Raw genomic sequence first — 25,776 nt, 5'->3', positions numbered from 1 at the left:
CCAGAGGGCACTAAGTCAGCGGATCCAACATTTATGATCTCAGGTGGCAGCTTCCTACTTGCTACTTTGTCAAGGTTACAGAAGCCACAGCAAACCCATTCTACTGTACATCTGTTCAATTTAGACCATCTTACTGAACGCCTAGTACACAACATGCTGAATTTGTAGTGCATACAAAATGAGCTTGAACACTGGTTGTTTTTATTTGTCTGCCACGGAGATCACAGCCAGAATGAGTTTATGCGCATCTACATAATGTTGCATAATGTCTGCGTCCCTTTAGAAAGAGTATAATCACAGGAATAGTAAAATTAATCCCAACAGAGCTGTGATTTTGTGAATGTTTTTCAAACAAGACAAAGATCACAGTTCACAGTTAAATTCGGGTAAATTACCATTAGTTATAGAATGTGGGAGGTTTAATGGCAGAGAAAAGACGCCGTTTGTTATGTGATTTCAGTGAGACTGAAGACGGGGTGAATTTTATATTTTTTATTGCTCATTGTGATGTATAAAGCTCTACTATTAAAGCTTTTTAAAGCTCACAACTCTATTCTCATTTAAACCTACAGTACATGATCCAAAAACTACTTATCCTCAGGTCCCATATGCACATATTAACTTTAGCAGAACTAGTTTAAAGGTATTGTGCACCTTTTAAATGGTATGAACTGCAAACTGCCCTCAGGCTACATTCTTTCATTCTCCTCAGAGACTTTACCATCTGATGTTTTTTATGACTCTTGTAATAGTGTTTATTAATTCTATTTTATGTTTGATTGTTGGTTGTCTGGCTTTTGTGTTGTTCTTGTTTGCTGGTTGTGTTGTCTGTTAAGTTAGGAAGGGAATCTTTTTTGCAGCAGCAGATTTTATTTCTAGAGCTTCAGAAAGGAGATACAGTTCTTTGGTTGCAATGTAATATTATATGTACTGTATATGTACTATATATGCAACACTATTTTTGGTGTCTTATAAGCCCATGTGGGTGACACAATAAACAACAACTACTATAACTGTATGGACATTTCAAGGCAGATTTGAATGCTGATGGTATGTCATGGACAGCAACAATGATGCCTGTCATAATGTGTCTGGATATGTTCTGCGTTTTGACATGAGAGGCAGATGCTAAATGCCAAACTGTTTACTCACCGCTGAGCCATCTGGCATCTGGGTCATGGATATGAAGGTCTGGACCAAAAACATCCTCTATAGTGACTTTCTTCTTAAGGGCGAGGCTGTCATCTTCACCTGTCAAGTGCATCACCAAAAGATAAATAAACATGCATAAATGAAACACGACGTACAGCAGCTCATCTATATTTACAAGTGTCTGGATGTGGAGATTCTTGAAGAGCACATCAAGACGGTGTCGTTCAGTCTCGTGAGATTTATTAGCATTTCAAGCAAGTGAGTTTCAGAGCAAAAACTGAAGTAAATCTTTTTCGTCAGCATGTTGCTTCGCTCAGGGGGCTGCAGCCTCATACCAGAGATTGTCACCATGTCACTATATTATACTCTTCTTCTACCTTTGGAGATAGCACCTCCAACAACTATTCCCCACTGTAGGTAGAGCAATTTAGAACAAGGTACAAACAAGAAAGATGCTCCTGGTATTGCACTATTGATCAGAGAGCATCAGTTCACATCTGCCTGCTTCGTTTTTCAGCAGCGGGGGGACGACTCCTTCCATCCCATCCCCAAAACTCAAAATGAGATCTGAAGCTGACAGCTGAACTGCAGGTGGAGCAGACAGCAGGGGACACAAGTGAGTTAGTGTGGATGTAAGAAAGTGTGTGTGAGCCCTTTAACTGTCTTCTACTACAAATTTACTCAGGAAACAACCGTTAGACACGAGTTGTCAAACTGGTTGACAGCCCAGTGTTACTGTACAAAACAGTACGGTGACAGATTCTTCAGCAGGCTTCATGTTGTGACTGAGCAGCAAGATCTGAGTGTGTAAATACCATGTCAGACATTTTAAAAGTGTTTATTGACTTGAAAAAACTGAGAAATTCTCTTGTCTGGCAAGAAGCTGCAGAGTGAAGGGAGAAAGCAAATTTCTAACATGAGGCAAATGGTATGTCTGATGCTGTGCCAATCTGATAAATGGCTGGAGCTATTACTGCATAATCATCTCCATTAAACAGGACTTATTGGCATTACACGTTGAAAGGCCCATTACCCAGTGAAACAGACCCAGCCCTGTGTAAAACCAGTACACAATCACCAACCGGAGAAACCATGTCATCTGTAAAACCTTGCCCCCCTGAAACAAGGTTATCAAATTAAAATAACTGCTTGTGTTGAGAGAAAAAGCAGAAGAGGAGAAAGAAAGAGGTTTCATCTGAGTTGTGTTTGCAATACTGAATTTAAAGCCCGGCCTGTGTGTAGAGTATGTGTAAACTGATTCACTGTGCAGTGAACACCTTAACAGGTGTGTGTGTGAGAATACTCTGTGTAGGTTGTTCCCTTTGTTGCAGTAGTTTTTAAGCAGGACATCTAAAAATCTTCACAAATTTCAATGGAGTTTGGTGTAACATTAGGACATGGCCCATGAGGAACAATGAGTCATATTTAATGAGGATCCAGGAGTTTTTAAAAAAATTTTTTTTTTTTGCAAGATTGTGAAATAGGGCATTTTTCAACACTTACGCCATTTCTCAAGAATCTAATATGCAATATCTGCAACATCTGGCACATTGTATCCAATGACTTTCTAGCACTATGTGTGTTTTGATGCACATCCAGATCCAGATACAGATTTCTAAACAATTTCCACTGTTAAAATAATCACTTGAGAGGACTGTAGTACAGCACATGTATACTGAGGCAGAGAACAGCTAAATAGGCCTATAGTGTGTGCGTGTCGTTACCTCCGCCAAAGAAATCATGTTTTATGTCCAATTTGTTTGTTAGCAGACTATTTCAAAAACTTAAATGAAATTTGGTGGATCTTTAGGCCATGGTTCAAGAAACACTGATTTGCTTTTGGTGAGGATCCAGGAGTTTTTTGGGTTAAGGTTAGTTAAAGATCATGGTCACGGTCGGTAAAAAGGTGAATGTTAATTGCAGGTCTGTGACGAGACTCATCTTCTGCATGAAAGTCGGAAGTCCTACATTACATTTATTTAGCTGATGCTTATATCCAAAGCGACTTAGAATAAGTGCATTCAACCCAAAAATTGCAAGAATCATGCAAGTACATCAAGTTCATCAAATATGCAGAACTGCTTCAAGTGCTAGAAGCAACAAGAGATAGAGAAATAGGTTTTTTGGGCCAAAGATAGATGCCCATGCATCACCCAGACCTCCACACCCTTACTTTTTGCCATGCTACATAAAGAGCACACAACTTGCTCCACTGACACTAAACATGTGCACTTGACGTCCAGTAGCCTATGAACAGAATTTCTAAGATACTGGGCTGTTACTTTGATGTAGATCCAGATTACATATTTTCTAAGCATTTTCTAATAAGAAAACAATCAGTTAAGAGGATTGTGCATCTTTGGCGTCCTTGGAGGAAGGCACTCTCTGAATGATAGCATGTGTGTATGTGAGTGTGTATGTGTGTGTGCACTGTACATACGAGGGGTCAGCAGGATGACAGAGGTGACAATCAGGGAACAGATGATGAGGATGACCAGCAGGGCGATGGCTATGCCTTTCCAGTTCCTCTGCGGCGGAGCACTGCCCACAAGGTCCTGAAAAGCAATATTACACATTACATTACACTGATGCACACAAACACATACAAAGAGGCAAAAAATATCCCCCTTTAAGCATTTAAGTAACAAATACAATGATTCGTCTCCACAGGCTGGATCTACTCCACTGTATTATGAGAACGATGATTCAGGTGGTGAGTTTTATTTCAAAATGGATGCACAGCGTTTTGATCTTATCAAACATAAGACAGACGTATGTTGTACTGTCACAGTTGGAGCCAGAGATTGGCCAGAGGACAGCTCATTCTCTGTCAGACAGATGCCGACAACTCAGCCACTTGTGTGCAGTAACACTGCATCCTCCAGCTGCTCCCCGCAGCTCGCATACAAAGAATCCCTGCAGCTTTGCCTGATAGCTGGAGTGGAGCTACGGCTTCAACGCCGACAGAACAGGCAGAATAATGAGCTGCTCTCCTCACACGGCCCAGCAGATGGTAGATGGCTAATCAGCGCTATTCGAAACACATATACTGCAAAAATCCACAGGACACACAAAACATTTTAACAGCAGAAGTGCAGGAGGCAGCAATCAGGTGGCCTCTGAAGACTGCCCAATACGCAACACACAGACTCAAACTTTTTTGATCTAGAAGCCCCTTTTTTGGGGGAGTTTTACTGTGTGATTTAACTGGTGGGCCTTGCACAAACACACAATATCATCCGCTCCTTGACATACTGCGTCCATTACAAAGCAACAAGACAGTTTTCTGGAATAACTGGTAGGTTAACCTCATCAACTCCAGGCTGTCTCTCACTCCCTCTATTTCTAGGCTTGTGGCACTGTCACTTTAGGTCTCTTATATTGTTGTTTTCAGGACACGTTATGCTTCTCTGACATACCATCATTTGACATGTGAGTAGCACTATATATGTTTGAGGATACATTTCATGAGTGAATGAAATATCCAAATAATAGTTGAAGAGTTAAGGTCAGAAATCAGGGTTTCTGTCAGGTGTCATTCCTATCTAAATAATGGTCTCCAACTTTGTGTGTTCACAGACAGACACATACATTTGCGCAAATCTCTCTGGTCACAGTCGGTGAGGAAAGTGAACCGCTCCAGCCACCCGTAATAGTCCAGCTGGTGATATCCTTGTTACTGATTAGACCTGGTCTCTGTCTGCCTACAGTGAGTGGTTATACAGTATACAGCAGCTCAGTGAACCATCCACAAGTTAATGAGGGGTGTATGTACACGTGAAAGTGAAACAGACGGCTCAACTCCGGGCCTTTTTTTATATCTTTAAAGACTTTAAATTGCTACATTGCAAGTTACTTTCCATTTAAATCTTTAAAGTGTACCTGTGTGTGCACTTCCACTACATGTGCACCCACTGTCTGCACAGTTTGTCTCACAGCAAAGCAAATCAATACTGAAGACAGTGAGTACACATAGAAAAACAGCAGGCACATCAATAAGCTGATTTATTGCTGCAGAGGTAAGGGTTTTCGCGATAAGGTGTATGGACTTGTATACTGGATTCATAAGATATTAATGTCCCTGTGTTATCATACTCCACAAGGAAGGAAAGACATGCTGTTGAATTTGCGTTTGATATCAACAATCACTTCAGACCTCTCACCGAGCCAGATATAAAACAATGAGATGGTTTGACAGGCAATGCAGATAACGGTCTTGTTTCTGCATCTGCTTACTTGTTTTTCTGTATATCTGCCCTGAAAATGGCAAACCGTTTACTGCAGGCCAGTTATTTAAATGCAGCCCAGTCCAGTATCCAGTTCAGTGCAGCCTGTACCTGACGGAGAGGCACAGATCTATAAATGTGACAGCTGGATCTACGCCACATAACAGAGAAAAGTGTCTCTCGGCAGAATATTTCCAGACACTTTGATGCCAGCCTGGGAAGCATGTGAGTAAGTTCCAGTCATTTTTTCCCACCCGTGCCAAATTCAGAGCACTCATTGTACTGGAGCACAAGAGGCACAAGGTAAAATTATTTCAGACAGCCTACTTTTCACATGTTAAATACATCTTCCACAGGCCCTGTGGGCTAATTCAGGCTGTGGAAATGCAGATGACTTGACGAGCAGGAGTAGCTTCCCTCTAGTGCTTGGCATTTCTGTAAACAGACACCCAATTATTCAATCAGAGGTCAGGGAGCTTTTCCACAATCAAATCAACCGACAATCAAATACTGTTGGACTTTTGCCTTTTTCACTGTTAAATCCCCAATAAAACAGCATCCAGTTGAAATGGATACGACCATTAACCTTCACTGTCAATATTCCTGGATACATAACGCCGACTTGAGAAAGATGTAATCGATGTTTATTGTACTTCCTGTGACAAGCTAAGCGGTGGTCAAAAGAGCCATCCGGACAGCTGTCGCTGCTATTTAAACCCCCTGCTCAATTAACAAATGCTATTGCAGAGTACAACATTAAAAACCAAGCTTTAGGAGTTTGAGTGTTGGGCCTTGAAACTATGCTAGGCAAGATTTTTTTATGAAAAATCATACACTGAGATTTTGAACTGAGAGTTATGTTGATTACCCTTATTTGCCTGAATTAATTTCTGGTGTTACATGGATATGTTTCCACCAAAAAGAAGTCACAGTTCAAAATGTAGGAAGAAAACTGTCCTGTAGGTAACACTGCTTAATCTGAGCAGAGTTTTGAGAATAGTTTCCATGTTCTAGAAGAAAAACTGTTGCAGATTACATTCTTTATTGACCCTTTCACTGCTAAATCAGACTGTTTGAAACCCCGATTAGTGGCAGATAGAGGTGGTTGATCTGTCTGAGGGTCAGTTTATGGTGAAACAGAATTAGTTCATATGACGTGTTGTCCGACCACATCTGAAATGCTTTAAATGCTCTCATTTAAACCAGAAAATCCACTGATTCTAAAAAGAGCTGAATGCAAAGTAAGAAAAAAACAATTGTGCTTACATACAGTACTTAGTTACACTCCTCCACTGTGTATTTTATTAAATAAATTCTACAAGACCATAATTTAACACCATTTTCAGGCTGGTTTTGATCATTTTCTTGTAACCCAAAGGCTTCAACTGTAGTATTTTTTTTAATCAGTAAAAGTAGTGAAGATCTAATGTTCTAATAGTGACAGACAATTTGGAGCAACTATCATGCAAGTTTGAAAATTAAGCTATTATGTCAACACTCTCTGGAGAGTTTTTATGATGAAACACTCAATATCAGTACATTCTTTAGGACGCTCCACTGGTTCAACCTTCTTATACAATCTATCTGCCAAATACCTAGATTTAGGTAGATGCTTGTTGCTTTTTATTAATTAATTAATTCATTGTTTTTCTTTACAACAACCTGCTCCCATTCTGAATCCATGTATTTAAAACTTAGACTCAAAAGTAGCTCCATATATTTTAAAACAGCACTATTCTCTCGTACAATTGACTGTTATTAAAGTGTCTTAGCTCTTAGCTCTGATTGCTTTATCCCTGCAGACTGTTTCATCCCTGTGTGAAATCATCCACCTACTCAACCACAAATGGAGAGGGAGCTCCAAACTCGAATTTGCTCATATAAAATATATGAAAATCATCAACACCTCCATTGTTTCCAGCAAATTAAAACCCTAAAGAGACAAACAGAATCTAACTTTTGATTTCCCTGATGTTCAACGTGTTTAAGTACATAAACTGTGCGGCTGACTAGAGCTCTTAACGAGGCAAAAGTGCATCTGTGCTTGACCTTTGCCGAGGTTTTCAGACATGGTGGGATATTACTGGCTGTCTGCATTAAGCTATCTCCTTCTGTTAGTCTGTGTGAAGAGCAGGCATGCATGCCTTACAGCTGATAACAATAAAAGCTGCATCAATAAATGAGAAGTGAAGCCATTTTCACCCTCTCCTCTACAGACACCACATTTAAACAAACCCTGTGCATTTCTGTAACGACAACTCAAAAGGGTAGAAAAATCCCATGTGGAGAAGCAATGCATTTTTTTCAATCCATTTGTTACTATTTTCATTCTATTTGGAGACAAAGGGGCTATAAGAAGCATCTTTTAAGGTCAAGCTTTCTTTATTCTCCCCACTCACTCTCTAATCCTCTCTCCCTCCCACTTTCCCTTTGTCTAACCATCTCTTTGTCTCTCTGCTCGCGGCTGAAGTGTGAAATGGATCTTTCCTGATCTCTGAGCACCTGGTTTCCAAGGGAACCGAGAGAGTCATTTGAGTCAGATTTGCAGTGAAGATGGTGCTGGCTGCTGTACAGTACAGTGGGGACTAATATTACTGCTGAGTGTCATGTGAGAAATGTGCCCGGGCTCATGAAATTAACTCAGGACACCCAAATATGACACAAGGGAATATAGACAGTTGAAACGAAAGCAAACTTCAGTTGTCTAAAGACATCGGACACTTGATACATGATATTTCGTTCCACTGTAATGCAGTCGCTGCATGAGAACAGTCGAACTCGAGAATGAAGCAGTAGCCCTTGGACATTGGGGTAAACTTTTACTCTGTAAGAGCATCAATAAATCATGGGCATTCATGAATGAGATTAAGAATTCATGCCAGCTGGCTTTTGGTTCATGGATAGTAGGGCATCAGCCTGTCCCGGTCTGTCCAGCCTGTCTTTGTCCGCTTAGGAAAATGTGGAGTGTGCGGGTTACACTCAACTGAGGCAAGACAAAGAAAACTTAATGTTGTTTAGATGAGATATTGTAACCTGCAGACATATTTGTTGAGGAGAGATCACCTCAGATAAGTAGAGGGAAGCACAACATTGTGAATTAAGGACATGCATGAATCAAGCCACCTCTACAGACTGTGGAGTGTACTGTAAACCAAATCACATAGATCAACACATCTGACTAAAAACACTGAGGAATAGTACTGTAAGATGCTAAATGGGGCATAATATTGTGGCATGTATTCTCTCAAACAGTAGTTTGCTGCAGTGGAGTCATTGAAGACAATGGAAAAAGCATAGAAGAAGAGCGGAGACAGAGAGTGTAGTTGCTGCAGCTCACATAATGTGTAAATAGAGAATAACGTTATACAAAGTTACGTTAAAGCCCATCTTTGACTCAAGTGGTGTTCTGTACAGTTATCTAACAGAAGAGGAATGAAAGAGCTATGGAACATTATCATTAACTGCAAGTTATACCGCAAAAAAGTTCGGCCTTTCAGTACCATCACTAGCTAAGAAGTAGCGAAGCACTTAAACTCAGCAATACGGAAAGACAATCACACAACAATCTTTCCTAATTCAAATTTAGTAACTTCTTGGTGTTAGGAGATGGAGTCCAGCTCTAGCCACATTACAATTAATTGTAGGGAAATCTAAAGTTGTATGGGTTACAGATTTTTTTCTGTTTGAATTCTTTAAAGCAGCATTAATTGATTCTTTGGCCACAAAACAAGCTGAAAACACAACCCTTACATATTATGACTTTATAAAGTTGATATGATGAACATGTTAGCAAACAGTTGCTTAATTACACACTCAGCAGACACAAAGCAACTAAGTCATATATTCACTCTCCTGCTAGCTCTGTTTTGGTCTCCATCAACTCCTGGCTCTTAAGGTGCTAAATGCTCCATTATGTTTACCAGCTAGTTACTAACTGTGTCTGTTTGCTGTCTGGTGCTGAGCAGGTAGTGTACAGTGGGTTTATCAGTGTATTTCAGAAAACAGCTGCCTGCTGCTGCTGGAAAAAAGGTTAATGAGAGCAGTGAGAGTGAACTAAAACAGTGAAGTCACAGGCAACGAGCTGTTGTCTAGACAAACTCACCATAGAGTTGAGGAAATCTGGAGAGTCAGATAATAATTCTCTGTGTTCCTCACTACAGGTAACTACACATTTAACCCATTGTGAATATAAAAATATTTATTAGTTCTTGAATGAATAGTAGTAGTAGTAGTAGAGATGGTGGTGGTGGTGGTAGCATCAGTGGTTGCAGTAGTATTACTAATGGCACCATTGATATATTGGTGAGGTAAGTGAGAAGAAGACGAGTGCATTGTGTGGTTCTTTCACAAGTCAAAATATTAAATGATTTAGACCGCTGCCTTTTATGCCATTATCTGATTTAACCTGGGAATAAATTATTCAAAATCAGATGAGATGCTTTTTCTCTTCCATGGCTCCAACACTTATATTCTTCCAGTCAGCTACAGTATTCTGTATGTTGACAATCTTAAAATTAAATTACACCCAGTCAGCGTGCCTCATTTAAAAATACCATAAGTACCGCACTCGTCTTATTATCAGGACAGATACATTACCAGACTGGAGTGGGAGGAGCTCCAAGGGATCTATCCTATATCCTCTAGAGTGTGTGTGTATGTATGTGTGTGTGTGTGTGTGTGTGTGTGTGTGTGTGTGTGTGTGTGTGTACTCATCTACATTTGGCTTTGAAACTATAGTGGGAGCTGGCAATCTCTCACATGTACCTGAATGTCTTTTAGTATGACTTAAAACGGGAACATTTTATGTAATAAAGTGGACACAGCAGTGCCAAAGCCAAAAGTAAGTTAAGAGTAATGTAACAAGACTAAGAGTCTACAGCCATGCTATCAGCTCTGTGAGGCTGTACTGAGGCGCAGCTGTGCTTTAAGATAAATGCTAATGTCATGATGCTAACATGCTCACAATGACAATGTTAACAATGCTGATATTAAGCAGGTATAATGTTTACCATGCTCACCATCTTAGTTGAGTGTGTTTCATGCTAACATTTGCTAATTAATGCTAAACAGTAAGTACAGCTGGAGCTAATGGGAATGTCTTTAGTTTTGCAAGTATTTGGTCATAAAACAAAGTACAGGACAAAACAAAAATCTTGACCTGATAATTGGGCTAGAGGAAAAGTCAGGGGATCACCAAAGTCCTAACAATTCATCCTGTGGGGGAAATAAATGTCTGTACCAACTTGTCATGGCAATCCATCCAATAGTTGTTGAGTCATTTCACTAAAAACCCCAAATGTCAACCTCATGGTGACATGGCGCTGGAGGAAAAGTCACCAAAGTCAGCAGCATGGCTAAAAACAATGAGAAACACACACATACTATAAGAACTTACAGTAAAACATACGCAAAAAAACAAATACAGCAGGATCAAAGCTAATTGGTAAAAGATGCTAAACAGACATTAAAAATATTTACTTTGTCAGAATAGATAGGAATAATTCGGCAATTATAGCAGAGCCAACAAACACAATTAGCTACATGATCACAACGCACTATGCTAAATAATCCCATAATAATACTGCTATGTCATTTTCAACTTTGGCATGAGAACAAAATGTTTTCCAAAGCCTGTTGCTCATTTGTGCATAAGTTCTGTCCTCCAACATTTGGCAGCAGGTGGAGGTGATGGATGAAGAGTTTCTCTTCTGAGAGTTTCCTTCCAAAACAGAAGCAAGTTTGAGAAGCTTGAAATTTCACTGTCTAGTGAAGTCATCGTTGAGTCACTGGCATCAACAATAACCCCAGTGGTGGGCCTGCTATTCTGACAAATGTCAAATTACTCTTTTCTTGAATATTGTCTTTGTTTAACATTTGCAGCCTGAGCGGTTACACACAGCCATTCATGAGCCTGTGATTTGGCAACTCCAAATTTTCACCTGTAATGTTATCCCAACAAAGGAAACAATAGCAAAGTGGCTTAGTGTATTTGTTAAAAAGTAACTATGGAGAGGCTTAGTCTGTTGCCATAATTGAAAGTGTGTCGATTTCCTGGGTGACAATTCCTGAAATTAATTGTTTGAAAGAATCCACAAAACAGATGGGAATCTTTAATCTCTATGCTTCAGAGATTAGAAGTGAAAATCTGCGGGAAGAGATCCATAAAAGTGGGGGAATGTGATTCATTGTGACAAAAAAGAGAAAACATGGAGTTATCAGTAGATATTTTCTGGGCTTTGTGTTGCTTTTCATTGGTCTTTGTAAGAATAAATAACATGTCGTACTGAGTCTGTGAAACTGGGAGGGAGAAGAGAAAAGTAAAAATGAGGCAGTGTTAACTCCTGCCGACTCTATCGACAGGAAAAAGGCAAGTCTGAGGAAAAGAAGTGTTTTCTCAGAGGATATGAATTACCGCCTGCCTCTGAACAAAACTGGCACAGTATCTTTTAATCATCAGAACAACTGTAGCGCACAATAATGTGACTGAAGTTGAACCACTCAAGAATGGATCAGCTGGAAGTAACCCTTGCTGTTTTTCTCTCTCTCTTTTTTTTAATCAAAAATTAAATACATTTTGAGTTAAAGGAAAGATAAGACGCCCATTATCCTTTCAGAATAATTATGTGCAGACCAAATGGATCCAGCATGATGAAAGTTTTAGGGGGGGAAAAAAAAAATCACCAAAACATCAGAATTGAATTTAATCGCAGCAGAATTTTGTAGAAGTTGGACGTGCTGTAGGTTTACCTATCTCATCCATTTTATAACGGGTCTTTTTTTATACTGCATGAGTCACCTTTGATCTCCTCAGTCTGGATGGGTACTTGTGTTTTAAATGACTGTGCCACTACCCTGCTGTAGGAAATGGGATATAGTAAACGTGGCTGCTACCTTGAACAAGACAATGACCTGAAGTTGAAAAGCAGCGAGTACAGTAATGGAGGAGATATGATCATAAACAACAAACTGAGTGTAAGAGTAACAAAACATTGTGTGGTGGCAGTTCTGTGTGCCTTTAAAGCATCACGATCAACAACAATGTGAGGGCCGTTTGCAATGTGGCTCACCAAAGAGATAAAGATCAGATAAAGAATATGGGGGAGCATTTCCTGACTGCCCTAATGAAGACAGCAGCATTTTTAAATGGGGAAGAAGATAAGATAGCTTGAATTTATTCACTTTCAGATTCAAGCTGGATAAAGAGCAACACATTGCCCAACTGTAATAAAACCTCCTCTGTCAGCAGCAGTGATGTTGCAGTCCAGAGGGCTGAAGTTCAAATCTCAGAAGTGCTTCTTAGCTGCATGGTGCTTCCTGTGCTATGATATCTTCTTCGTCTCTCTGCCTCCGTCTCAGCATCATTAAAGAGTAGACGCACAGGCAGGAATTCGCATTTGAAACTGATATTACCAACGAGCAAGATCATTGTTGAAGCTATGGCGTCAGTGATGTGGGAGTATATTTTCCGAGCTCCCCGTCCAACAGGAAATGGTGCTGTTTGTACAAACTGTGCACATTGAAAAAAGAAACAAAGTTGAGGCCGGTCACGTATGAAAAGCACGTGGAGCGAATAAAGGTGCATTTCACTCTCTGTGAGCTTCCCTTTTTCAAGTCTGACATCCGATTTCCTCTCAACCTTCAAAAGAGCTCGTGCTCCCTTTTTTTTCTGATCTGAACACGGTGAAGGATCGGCTGTACTGCTGTCGACTCTGCACTCCCGCTTTCATAAATGTATGAATAGGATGCAAAAAATAAACACTTTGCACTTAAAATATTCAAAATGTGCTGACTGCATGCAAGACAAAAGAGAGAGATCTTCATTCAGTTGGGAAGGTGCACAAGGAAACAAAAAACTGTAAAATGCAGGTGAGGTTCTAAAAGCAGCAAAACCTTGACAAATATCAAATGTAATTACATCCTGCACATGCAACAATTATGTATAGTGGAGAGCCTTCACCTCAACCAGTGAAACGGACCAGTTTTTAAAAAATTCTCACATATACAGTGCAGTCTTTGAAAATGCACTGTAAGAGCCAAATACTCAACAATCAACAACTGTTATGCAACTAGATTTATTGTCAAGATGTTCTCACTTCATATGAGCAAACATGGGTTTATTTCTGTGAAGCACCTTTCAACCTAAATTATGATATCACTGCCAGGAGCTCAGTTATGTAAACCCAAAAGTGGATTGTGTACATGCCATTACATCACTTCACAGTGTTCCCTGTGGCCTCATAGGAGCACAATTTAAACTCAATGAGTTGACGGAACAATACAGAAGCAATTTCCACCCACTCTCTGTTCTTCTCTTCCCTCTCTTCATTTGGTTTTCTTTTGGCTGTGCAAACTTTTATCTCTGGTTCAGAACCAAAAATAAGATTTTGTCCCCGAAACCAACCAAAACAATAAAATCCCCACAGTGTATCAGATGAGCATGAAGCTGTTTCCACGAAGTCAAACTGCTCATGAAAACAGGACACCACACACTCTGTTATGGTACAGATGCTACACCTGTGGGCTGAGGTTACAATAGGAGTTCATTAAATTTTTAGGCAGAAGTTTAGAAGTTGTGCCTTGTTAAGGCATACATTCAAACTGCAGCACTCCAACCATTTCTAGACAGGAAATTAAAATAAGTCAAACAGAGACAGTGATAAAAATGCTCAAATGGAAATCAAGCTGTGTCGAATATTTTGGTTCTCTTGTTAAACTGTTTCAGCCGCTGCTCCCACGTACTGTAGGCTCGTTTAGGCGCAGGGAATAATAGATCGCAGAAGGCTACAGTTCGTCGGAAGTCCTACCTGATCCTGCTGCTGAGACGCTTTCACGGGCCCGTTCGCGTCTTTTGCAGAAGTCATGACGGTAAATAAAGAGGTGGAAGCGCGCGCCGGCGTCCGCTGCTTACAGGTGCAGAATAATGAAGCGGAGAGAGAAGCAGATCGAGACAGAGAGAACGAGAGAGAGAGAGAGAGAGGCGTACAAAGTGTTCAAGGATATCCAGTGATTTGCTGAAACAATGAAGAGACCGTGGGTGCAGACAGCACAGGGTTCAGCACCGCCGCGATGTGGGAGGTTCAGTTTGCCTTTCAGAGTGGCGGTGTCATCACCCACAGCTCAATGGGCTCCTACTACTTAAACCTATACCTGATGTTTTTGTTGTTGAGCATTTAGTCTTTAATTTGCGCACTTTAGGACTGAGATGCACTTATTTGGAGTGATGGAGAATCATGGCGCAAACACTGGAGGGTTAGACATCCTTCAGCTGTAAGAATAAATGTCAGAGGAAACTGCATAACAGACTGCTATGTGTAAGTTATTTTCATCATTATCTTCAAAAATGTATTCTGTATTCTATTTTTACAGCAACTGAAACTACAAAATCAGACCTAAATAGGAGAATGAAGCCAAAAAGAAGCTGAAGTAAAAAGACTTAATGAACAAAACATAGCAGCTCCAGGTATAGTGCAAAAGTCTTCTCAGACTTCTCTGCAGTCCAGTCTGAAACTGCAAGGCTTTACCATTTCCATTTCTGTGTTGCGTGTTTCACGCTCCACCATAATACAAAGGAGAGCTCAAGGTTTTGTCCTTCCACCTGGACCTATATTTAGTCGTAGCAGGCTCCACTGCTCGGCTCCGAGCTCACAGCAACTGATAATATGGAGACCTGTCAGATTGGATCAGATCACTGCGGGGCACTCATTACTGGCAAGTCCATTACACAGGAAATGGAAACAGGAATCAATGCAAGTAGAACAAAATACTTTCAGGTATCAGTGCAGTTCTTTTCAGGGGTCTTAGTCTTATCTTGCTTAAGTTAGAGTCGTGACTGACAATGTTCTGTGCATTGCAGTTTGGGGAGAAGAAGAGAAGTGATTTGCATAGTGTGTCTATACCCATAAAAATCATATTTAGTCCACTATATTGTATGCCAATGCTGCTGTATTGTCTGCCAATAAAACAAAGGGTTGCTGCTGGCCTGGCTCTCGAGAAGCAGTGCTACCGTCCTCCCACATAGAGCAGAAATAGTTCCAATTCCTAACAAAACATTGTTTGTGCTGTAACTCTCTCACCATGTGTCACATCTCTGTGCACACACAATCCACACTCTTGTTAGCACAGCTTGTCTGCCTATTTGTGCTGTGCACACACACACACACACACACACACACACACACACACACACACACCTCTGGTTCTACAAAGAACATTACTTCAGAAGTCATGCACAGTCTCTGCAGAGCTCCTGGCCTTTTGAACCATCATCTGTTGGAGGGAAAGGAACTTAACAATCTCAGATAAGAGAGAAAGATTCCCTTGTTTCAATAATGTCTTCAGTGTAATGTGTAGCAGTGCCTTTATTTTCATCTTAAGGGCTAATTATTGTTAGGGTGATTCTCTCTCAGCCATTTGTGGATCTATAAATTAACAGGAATAAACAGAGCAAACTCTAAACTTACTGGAGTAAAATTGTCCATTTATCTTATCATAAGAGTGCATAATGACTATAATAAATGATACAGTAAATCAGGAAATGTTTTGATTGCTCCAGGAAATTAAACTGTGCAATCTCGCTTACTCTCAGATTACACCTTCATTCATTACTTACTTGGAAATTATGAACATGAAGACATGAAGTGCTGCCAGATCGCATAGATTAGGAAAAAATTATACAGTAACTGTTATCAGTCCAGGTTACACTTGAAAAAAAACTAATTTGATTATAATTACATTTTGGGGGATTTTGTTCCACTGTTTTTGAAAGATTTCTTCAGACTATGAGACAAAAATCTTTAAGGATCCATTGTCTTTAAAGTCTTTACATTTCTGTGCTCTCATGCTCTTCATCATCATCATCATCACTGTTAGGGTCGTACATAACAAAGTGAACTACGTGGTTTAATCATCCTCCATGAATCAACTATTGCAGAATCGTTCTGCATGCCAAACATCTAAGATTTGTATATGTTAAGAAATAATAAATAAATGTTTCTAGAACATTTTTAAATTAAATTAAAAAGTAGACAGAAGCTCATGTAAGTACAGATTTACCGATCCAAACTGCCAGGTCGGTATCTGCACCAACCATACCAGATCTTATTAAGGGAATCTGGTATCGGCCATGACATGACCGACTTACAGTAAATACAGTTTCTTCCTCAATGTCATTAAAATAGCCACAGATTCCACTATCAGTTACATTCATTCAGTCATTGTGGGACGCTGACTCAGTTTCACGCATCACAACAATTCCTGTCCTCATGTTAACTTACAAAAAATCAGTTCCTACTTACTATATTACTGATGATCCTTACTGATAACATCGTTTATATTTTGGATATCTGTTTATTAATATTTTTATACTTGCACTGTTATTGATATTTTATATTTGTACTGTTTATATTTGCATATGTTTCCTACTTTGTAATGCAACTGCTGAACAACAATTTCCATCGGGATAAATAAAGTTCTGTTTTATCTTATCTTCCTCGTAGTGAGGTATACAGATTTAAAATTTGTGAAAAACAGAGCACTGGTCTTGGATCGGTACTCGGATACCCTGAGTTGAGGTATCGGAAACGGTACCAGAGAGAAAAACATTGCATCACTACATGTAAGCAACAACAAAATATTGTGGAGTAAAAGCCCATGGATAAGCAGAATTGCAATAATAGGAAATTAATAATAATACAAATAAGATAATAGGTAAGCTAATGGGCAGCGCATTACATCACCACCAGACTCTAACCAATTCTAGCTGTCATCATTGGTGCCTCTGAGCATTACAGGGTCAGGATAAAGGGGGCAAAAAGAAAAGAAGAAAAGAAAGAAATTAAACAAACAGATACAGAAATAAATATAGAAAGAAAGTATTAACACAGAAGAAGTTGGATGCAAAGATAATGTTTCCTAATGTTACAGATGAAACACAAATTTTGGTGACAGGACGATTCTGACAGTCGACTTTAAAAGGCCATACACCATACCAAACACAATATTTGGCACTGCTGTCACTGCGCAGCGCCACACATGGCCTGAGGGAGCTGCATGACCAGCTCACTGCCAAGACTCATTTCAGTGCCGCTGCTGTGGACAGCTCCACTGACACATGAGCAGAGAGACTGTTTACCTTTCACCAAAATACATTCAAATAATCAAATTCAGATATAAAACGTGTGTAATTGGGTCTGCTTTGCATAGATAGCACAATAAATAAGAAAACAGCATTGAATTAAATTAATTTCACAATTTAAGATTACAGTTCAATTCTCAAATGTGTGACAGTCTCTCTCCTCTCCCTATTATCTGTTTTCACACATACTAATGTGCTTTCCACAGTCGCTCAGTGATTAAACTCACCTCGCTGTCAGAGGATGCAAGCTCCTGACAATTAGCCACACAAACATTTTTATTTTTTTAATAATAAGAAAGGTGAAAGGCAACAGGACAGCATTTACAAGATAAACACTGCATTAAACAAAAAGCAAACATAGGGAGCGCTTAAGAGACTAACCAAGCTCTAATAAACAAGAGAAGAAACCCAAACACAGGGAGGGGTACAAAGACTGATCACCACAGCACAGTGCACGTAGGTTCCTGGCAACAATTACCTTGCAAAGAAACAACAGACAATCAGGTTTAATTGGAGAAGCAAAAGAAAATGTAGCCATGTGGGGTCAGAGTGTGCCAGCAGAGTCTTTGTTTTTACAACACATGCTCTCCTTTAAGCCACATTTTTATCAGCTAATTGACATCATTTTCATTTGTATTCTGTTTTATCATTTAGCGGTTTATGTGCTGCCTGAGACAGCATCTCTAGGCAACACCTGTCAAATAAATCCTTCCTTCCAGGGCCTTTAAACAAGTACTTTGCACCAAGCAATGAATGTGCGGTTGGCATAGCCTTTTTTCTATGGGTTCAATAAATTTAAATTTATTTAACTGTCAATAAACAGTGTGAAAGTCTTCAACTGCATGCTAGCTCCCCCCAGTGATCACTAGTTGTCTGACATCTTTATGCTGGTCAAAAAAAAAAATTCTCACAGGGCAATTCCTCTTTTAATTGTTTTTACTCTGGGGCTTGTGTTTATTTTATTACAAAAACACAGGCACAAATTAGGGTTTATTATAAAGGCATTAACTTGTAGGTTGGCAGGGCCATGCAGTTATTAAAATACAACTCATTTCACATGATTAATGGCAGGAAATGTTTTCTTATGAAGGAGATTGTGGAGAGAGAATATGAAAGTCTGAATCCCTGAACAACTCTGCCTACAGTCGTGGCCACTAGTCTGTCAGTTAAGACTGAAGAGAAAGAGAGAGAGACGAGGACGGCTAACAAAGGCCAGAACAGTTTTGTTTGATAACTGATCATTATCAGCAGCGCTCTCTCCACAGACCAAACAGCAGAGCAAAAAGCCTCACACAGCCACAGCCACTTAAAACCAACAACGCCAGGCAGCACATCATTATCCACCATGTTTGTGTATAAATGCATCCCTGAGGGTTTTTTCCAGCGTACAGACGGTACAATATTGCTATGGTGATGAATAAGGGACAAACATTATATCATCAACACCTGTGCAACCTAATGCAATGAAATACAACAACTTTGCAATAAATACTACCTTTGCAAAGCTTATAATTTTCACATTTAGTCTAAACTGTGTCAGAGAGGTGCTAAGTCAACTGTGGGGTAGTTTTTGCTTTTATAGTGGTGTTGTTAATGTCTCATACATTATTAATCAGCAACCCACGTTTTTGGGTTTGACTTCTAATGGTCAAAATTGTGTACTGACAATCTGCATGTTAATATTTGACCTTTTCACAACCAGAATTTAGCGTATTTTATACTTTCAAACCCAATATTTTTACTTGCCACTTGTAGGCCAACCAATAAATAAATGTCTAAAGGATTCAGCATTTCCCCACCAGAATTGTATTACTGGCAGTGTGGGCTCTAAACCAGCATTAAGCCTTGTTGGGTCTAAATGTAAAAAAATGATAATAAAAATAGCAGTAGAATCCTAAAGATTTTAATGCAATTGCCATCTACTGTATTTGCATTCAATAATTATCTCACTATATAGTAGTTTGCATTGGTACTGGCCGAGTCCACCATTCCCGCACTGGATTCAGATTAACTACCTAAACATGAGGCAATCACAGGAAAACTATACATGTATGTTATCCAGCATGATTTTATCTCATTGATAGCAGCCTCACTGTTTACTCTCCACTCTCCTCACAGTTATATTGAATTATTGCTGATGCAAAGAGAACATCTTAATACTTCTGCTTCACATTAAAAAACAACTGGCTAAACAGGGGTGGTTTTTATTGTGAAGCAGCCACAGAAAACGCAATGTATTTGTCACTGCGGTTAGCGATGACCGCAATTGTTCATCAAAAATGCATCTACAAAACAAGACATGGTCATTTTTGTAATTTCTTGACAGCAGATAATTTATAATTTTTGCAAGGGAGTGATGGAACAAGAAGGAGCAGCCACAGTGAGCTGTTAGATGAAGCGATGCAGGCGACAGGCTGCGCACCTCCAACTCCTCAGCAATGTAACAAACTTTACTGTGCCCTGCTGTTGTGCGGGGAACTACTCACAGCATGCGCAGCATGAAATCAGATCACGGTTGCAATTATTATTGACTGGCTTCTTTATTAAAACAACATGAGCTTGTTTGGTTGCACTGTAAACAGAAACAACAGTAGCTCTTTTGTTGTATTTATGACAAAACAACGGCTCATTGATGCTGTAGCATTAAACTGCACTTGCTGTAACCACGGTAACTATGGGTGACGCCAAATAATCCATGACTGACAAATACAAATAATTAAAACATTATAGAGACTTTATCTATATTTTTCTGAGGGATGGTATAGGTGGGTATGTGTTGGGGGGACTTGGACCTCAGCATTTCAGATATCTTGGCTACAGCCCTGCCTCTCAGACAGCGTTTGGACCACTGAAATTATGTCAATGAAACACTTTGAAAATTTGAATAAATTAATAAAACATTCAAAGAATGTTAAATACATAATAAATACAAATAAAACAGCATGACAGTAACTTCATATTGTTCTCATGCACAATGCCAATAAAATCCTTTCAATCAACGATGGCTGCTGATTTAGGAACAAGCTGTCAACCAGGCCAGGTCAATCATCCGTCACGTCCCCTTTGCCCTCTGGCCTGCCATGACTCCTTCAGCTGTCCACATGGCAGCACACCTGCCTCACTGCTGTTTGTGTCTCCACTTCCGAGCGGAGCTGCGGTTGTAAATCACAGGTTAAGGATAGATAAAGTGTGGGCAGTGCTTCATAGTTTATCACAGATCAGTACTGTACTTAAAGGTCATCAATTTGGCCCTGAGAAAACAGCCTATGTATGTCATGGAGTGATGAAAGGCAGAGAAGTTTTCAGACTGCAGGCAAAGGCAGTTTTTCACTGTCTGGACATTACAGAGGGGTAATTAACAAGTCTGCAAGTCTTTAATCAGACTCATTATTGGTTCTACCAAGAGAGGACTTTCAGGGGGGAAACAATTAATCTACCATTGTCTTATCCGGAATTGTTTGGACACACACACACACACACGCACACATTATAAAAAATGACATTAACTTTGTATCATTCCCTAGCCTCTGAACCTCACTCCTTGACCCTCATCAATATGTAACTGTTTTTCTGGGAAGGCTGCCCTGCTGGTCAACGTACTTGTTATAAACAACAGAACCAGTTCACATTACTTGACATTACTTGATGACACTAAGTTATTTTTATACCACGTAGTCAGTAGCTGCATAGTATTTGAAGCTGAACATGCCATATTCCTGACGTAAAGTGCAGTGATTGAATTAATATAATCATTTTTTTGTATTCGCCTCCAACTTATAATGTTACATGTTCTTTTTCTCTAATTGGCTACTGACATTTACACTAAATCCAGTATGATGTAAATGAGGCAACTGCATCCTCCCACCAGCAACCTGATTCCCATCAAATCTTCCAAGGAAGTGGAGCATTTCTACAGAGGAGGTAGAGGGAGTCCTGTTTTTGAAAATATAAATATACATTTCCAGTTTAAAGTACAATTTCTTGTCAGTTTGCACTTGTTATATGCTATTATGATTGATAAATTAAATACTTTCACTGTTTTATTCAGTATTTGAGTTGCATTTTTAAAAGACCCTTTGCAGAGAATATTCTTTACTATTTAAACAGCGTTGTATAATGTCTATAGAGAAATAAGACTAACAAGGATGAAATTGGTTTCATTTTATGTGTTGTTTTTTTCCAGTTTCATTATTCAGTTTGCATTATGGCAGTTTCACATCACCTCCTCTGACTGGCTCAGGCTCACAACTGTAGTTTTTTATGCTCTACAGTCTACTGTATTGCTGTGTGCCCCATGAAAATGATGTTGTATGAGGTAACCAAAAATATTCATTCCTCTAAACAACAACATGCCACTAGCTCTCCACTATCTGCTCTCACAGCCTTCAAGCAGAGACTCTCTCCTGAGGAAAAAGATTATATCAGCTGCAAAACTCGCCACACAGCAGTGCAGAACAGGCTTCTCAGTGAATGCCTCCAAACTATAACAGAAATAAAAGATCCATACAGATCATTGTCTGACAAAAACGACAGCCTCAGGGACCAAAATGGGAATAGATCTCAGTAGTCCATTTATAGGATGTCCAAACCCTTAACTCTTCATTTACTGCTAGTGTTACATTAAGTTCCCATTAACATATAACCTCACCTCAAGGCTGCTGGGACCAAAATGTCCTTAAATTTAGGACTCTGTGGCTTGCAAATGAGACACAAAACCAGACACTGTCACGTTGCTGACCGCAATATTTCCAGGATAATGCAGTCTGCTAAGAAAGATCAAATATAGAAGACAGACAAGAGAGTCTCAGTGCTTACAGGACAAGACCTTTATGGGGCGCTACAGAGCAATGAAAATAGAGAGAGGAAGACCTGCAGCCATGACCTGATAGGTTTCTTCCCCTATAGTTAATTTAAACCAATACTTGAATTATTTTCTGCAACCAACCTGGTTTTATTGTGTTAGACTGTGTTTCCTTATTCAGGCAACATGCAATACCAGGTTAGCACATCCAGTTTTTTCAGAGCACACAACACTCACAGCTCATCACTGGATGGTGATTTCACATCGTGCCTTGCTTATTTTAAATGATCCTTAAAGATCCCCTCCAGACAAGTTTTAAGACATATAAAAATACTTGGCTTTGAATAATAATTTGTGTCTGATGTGTTTTTTTTTCCAAAATGGGTTATTTAACTTTAGTTATATCATTAAATACTCTTAAAATTACATCTACTCCTTCTCCCTCTAATATGAATATGAAAACATTTTCATTTCAAAAGTTTAACTGCTGAAAACAAGATGTCTCCTACTTCACTAGCCGTGTTTCCATCTAATTGTCAAGCAAATTTGAAGCAAACTTTTGAAATGTTGCAAAAAAGAAAAATTAGTTACATCAACTGGTTTGGAGCGAATAAACTAGGCTACAGCATAGTTTCTTCAGAAGTTGGCGGTATAGGCCATGTTACTCATGGCTGTGATAAACAGAGTAGAAGAAGTAGAGGTCACGAACTGGAAACAAAACCAGTTGTTTGCCAACTACAAGAGAAAAATGGAGAGAGGTCTTTAAAATTTCCTAACTCTTCTTCTTCCTTTTCTTCAAACTCCTGAAGTGTGCAGACGACACAGTGGTCATCGGCCTCATCCAGGATGGTGACGAGCCTGCATACAGAAGGGAGGTTGAACAGCTGGCCCTCTGGTGCGGTCAGAACAACCTGGAGCTGAACACTCTCCAAACTGTGGAGATGACAGTGGACTTCAGGAGAAGGCCCCCAACACTGTCCCCCATCACCATATCCAACAATCTCCCAGGACTTAAAGTGGGCGTCCATCGACACCATCATCAAAAAGGCCCAGCAGAGGATGTAATTCCTGTTCCAGCTCAGGAAGTTCAACCTGCTTAAGGAGCCGCTGATCCAGTTCTACTCTGCAATAATCCAGTCTGTTCTCTGCACATCCATCACTGTCTGGTTTGGATCAGCCACCAAACAGGACAGAAACAGACTACAACGGACAGTCAGGACTGCAGGAAAGATCATCGGTGCCGACCTGCCCTTCATTCAGGACTTATACATGTCCAGAGTCAGGAAACGGGCAGGAAACATCACTGCAGATCCATCACACCCTGGACACAACCTGTTCCAACTTCTCCCCTCTGGTAGGCGCTAGAGAGCACTGTACGCCAAAACAACCAGACACAAGTTTCTAACAGTTTCTATCCACAGACCATCACTCTGATGAACAGTTAACACCAGTCACATAGCGTCAGGAACAATTCCTGTGACTCTCACATCCACTGTACCTGTAGGTTTAGCTCATTGTTTATGTAAATATTATCACTTTTTAAATCTACACAGGCTGTACATACTGTTTATACTGTCATATCCACCTACCTCATGTATACAAAGCAACCTGTTACATTAATCATATTTATTTCAGCACCATTTGCACTCTGCACCATTGCACAAATTGTCTTACTGTTTACAAATGTTAGTGTTGTTGTTTGTAGTACTTTTAAAAAATATACTTGTTTTTAGCTGTATTTATGTCTATTTCTGTGAATGTACATCGAGAGCAACAAAAAAATTATCTTGTCAAATTCCTTGTATGTGTACACATATCTAGCCAATAAAGATGATTCAGATTTTCTCGGAGAGGAAACAGCTGATTTTTTCTTTTTCAAATTTTGCCGTTTCCATCAACCTTTTGCTACAAAATGCGCATAAAAATACGTTGATGGAAAAGCGGCTATTGAAATGTCTATTCTCTGTATGTGCACTGGAGGTTTCATGTTTCCATAACGAAAACTAATCTTGCTTGTACGTACACTTTTTAAACTTTGATTTAAGGTGAGCAAAGAGAAACTTTCCCTCCTCAGCAGATGAATGTTTAAAACAGTCTTCTAGTGTCAAACTCTGCACATACATCATTCTGCACAGTGAAGCTCAAACATCCAAGTAAAGTGACAGTAAGCAAAAACACATTTTGGAGTGGAGAGGGACTTAAAAAATACTTTTAATTAATTGTTACTGTGTGGACATGTCATGTTTATTATGGCCTAGGTGAGCTGGTCATAACACATATTATAAATATAAATGATTATTATAAGTAATTGTATAATTATCACAGTTTTTTCAGGTATCTGGGACAAATTTGATGCCACATGGCATAGTCAGCTGTGTACATCATCCTAACCTAATGTGAGGAAAGTTACAGCAACTCCAAAAGAACATCTGAGTGTCTCTCATGAGTTAATTCCATCAAAGTGTCTTTTGAAGATTGCAGTAATTTACAAAAAACACCCAAAGGCATCATTGTGGTCAGAAAATAAGCAAACAGAAGTTGAGTACAGCTGTACTGAGTGGATATGTCTCAGATAATAAAATACAACAGCGAGAAAATTATGTCAACAAGAAAACAATAAAGTTGCTCATTAAGTATAGCACATGGGCAGCTGGCACATACAAAAAGAGAGGAGCAGGGTGAGTCAGCATGCATTTACAGAGCATTAACCCATCTGCTGATCTAGTTCTCATAAAACAGACTTATGAGCCTCATGAACTTTATGTGTGCTCATCAATGGCTTACAAGAGGGTCATAAAATGAAAAGAAGAACAAAGTTAACACTGCATTTTGGCAAGTTGTTGGAGATAAAGCACAGCCACAAGGGCAATAAACAAGGAATTAGCAGCAATGTGTGCTGTATATTCAGATCGGGGAGTTACAAATCATCAAATAAACAAAAGTCACAGGTGTAACAAAATGTGTTTCAGTGGGCCAAAAGGAAATGATAATGAATCACATACAAGGATAGGATAATTAATATATCAGTGTTGTTCTATTGTTCTTAAGAAGGAGTAGTAGAAATACCGAGGGGAGTGATTAAAAGCAAATTAAAAGCATCTGAAAGAATAGTGTTTCAGTGTTACCCATTCACTGGGGGTTTGGAAAGGTTTTCATCATCACGCTACTCCACATCTCCAAGGACCCCCATCAACTAACAAAAAATTTCCAATTTAGTTTATGTTTAATTATTCTCTCTATCTCTCTTCAGTAGCTACTTCAGACCCAAATGAGGCACTTTAGACACACACACACACACACACACACACACACACTAACCTGTATCTCTCTCTCACACATACACACACAGAGATAAAGACAGAAATCCAAGAAGCTGCCCACCCAGAATAAGCACACAGCTATTCTCTTGTTATTATTGTCATTCAAACCTTCATCAACTTTGCATTAATGGGACAGTTCACCCG

At 39.5% G+C, this 25,776-nt stretch overlaps 1 protein-coding gene across 6 annotated transcripts in view; it reads right to left on the bottom strand.

Annotated features, from left to right (window-relative positions):
• Nucleotides 1-25,776, bottom strand: part of LOC122887058 (dipeptidyl aminopeptidase-like protein 6) — an 82,247-nt gene that overhangs the window by 21,363 nt on the left and 35,108 nt on the right. For 5 of the 6 annotated variants that reach the window (XM_044219895.1, XM_044219896.1, XM_044219897.1 and 2 more), the window contains 2 exons: nt 3,593-3,707; nt 1,153-1,251 (listed from right to left, as the gene is read on the bottom strand). In XM_044219895.1, the coding sequence (XP_044075830.1) occupies nt 1,153-1,251; nt 3,593-3,707 (214 nt within the window). Of the gene's footprint in view, nt 1-1,152; nt 1,252-3,592; nt 3,708-14,182; nt 14,392-25,776 lie in introns of those variants that run through there. The other variant, XM_044219894.1, reaches the window with a different exon arrangement.

The sequence above is a fragment of the Siniperca chuatsi genome, linkage group LG13, assembly GCF_020085105.1.
Source record: "Siniperca chuatsi isolate FFG_IHB_CAS linkage group LG13, ASM2008510v1, whole genome shotgun sequence".
Taxonomy (NCBI): domain Eukaryota; kingdom Metazoa; phylum Chordata; class Actinopteri; order Centrarchiformes; family Sinipercidae; genus Siniperca; species Siniperca chuatsi.
The sequence above is the reverse complement of the archived record's forward strand: the minus strand, read 5'-3'. Positions and strand labels throughout refer to the sequence as shown.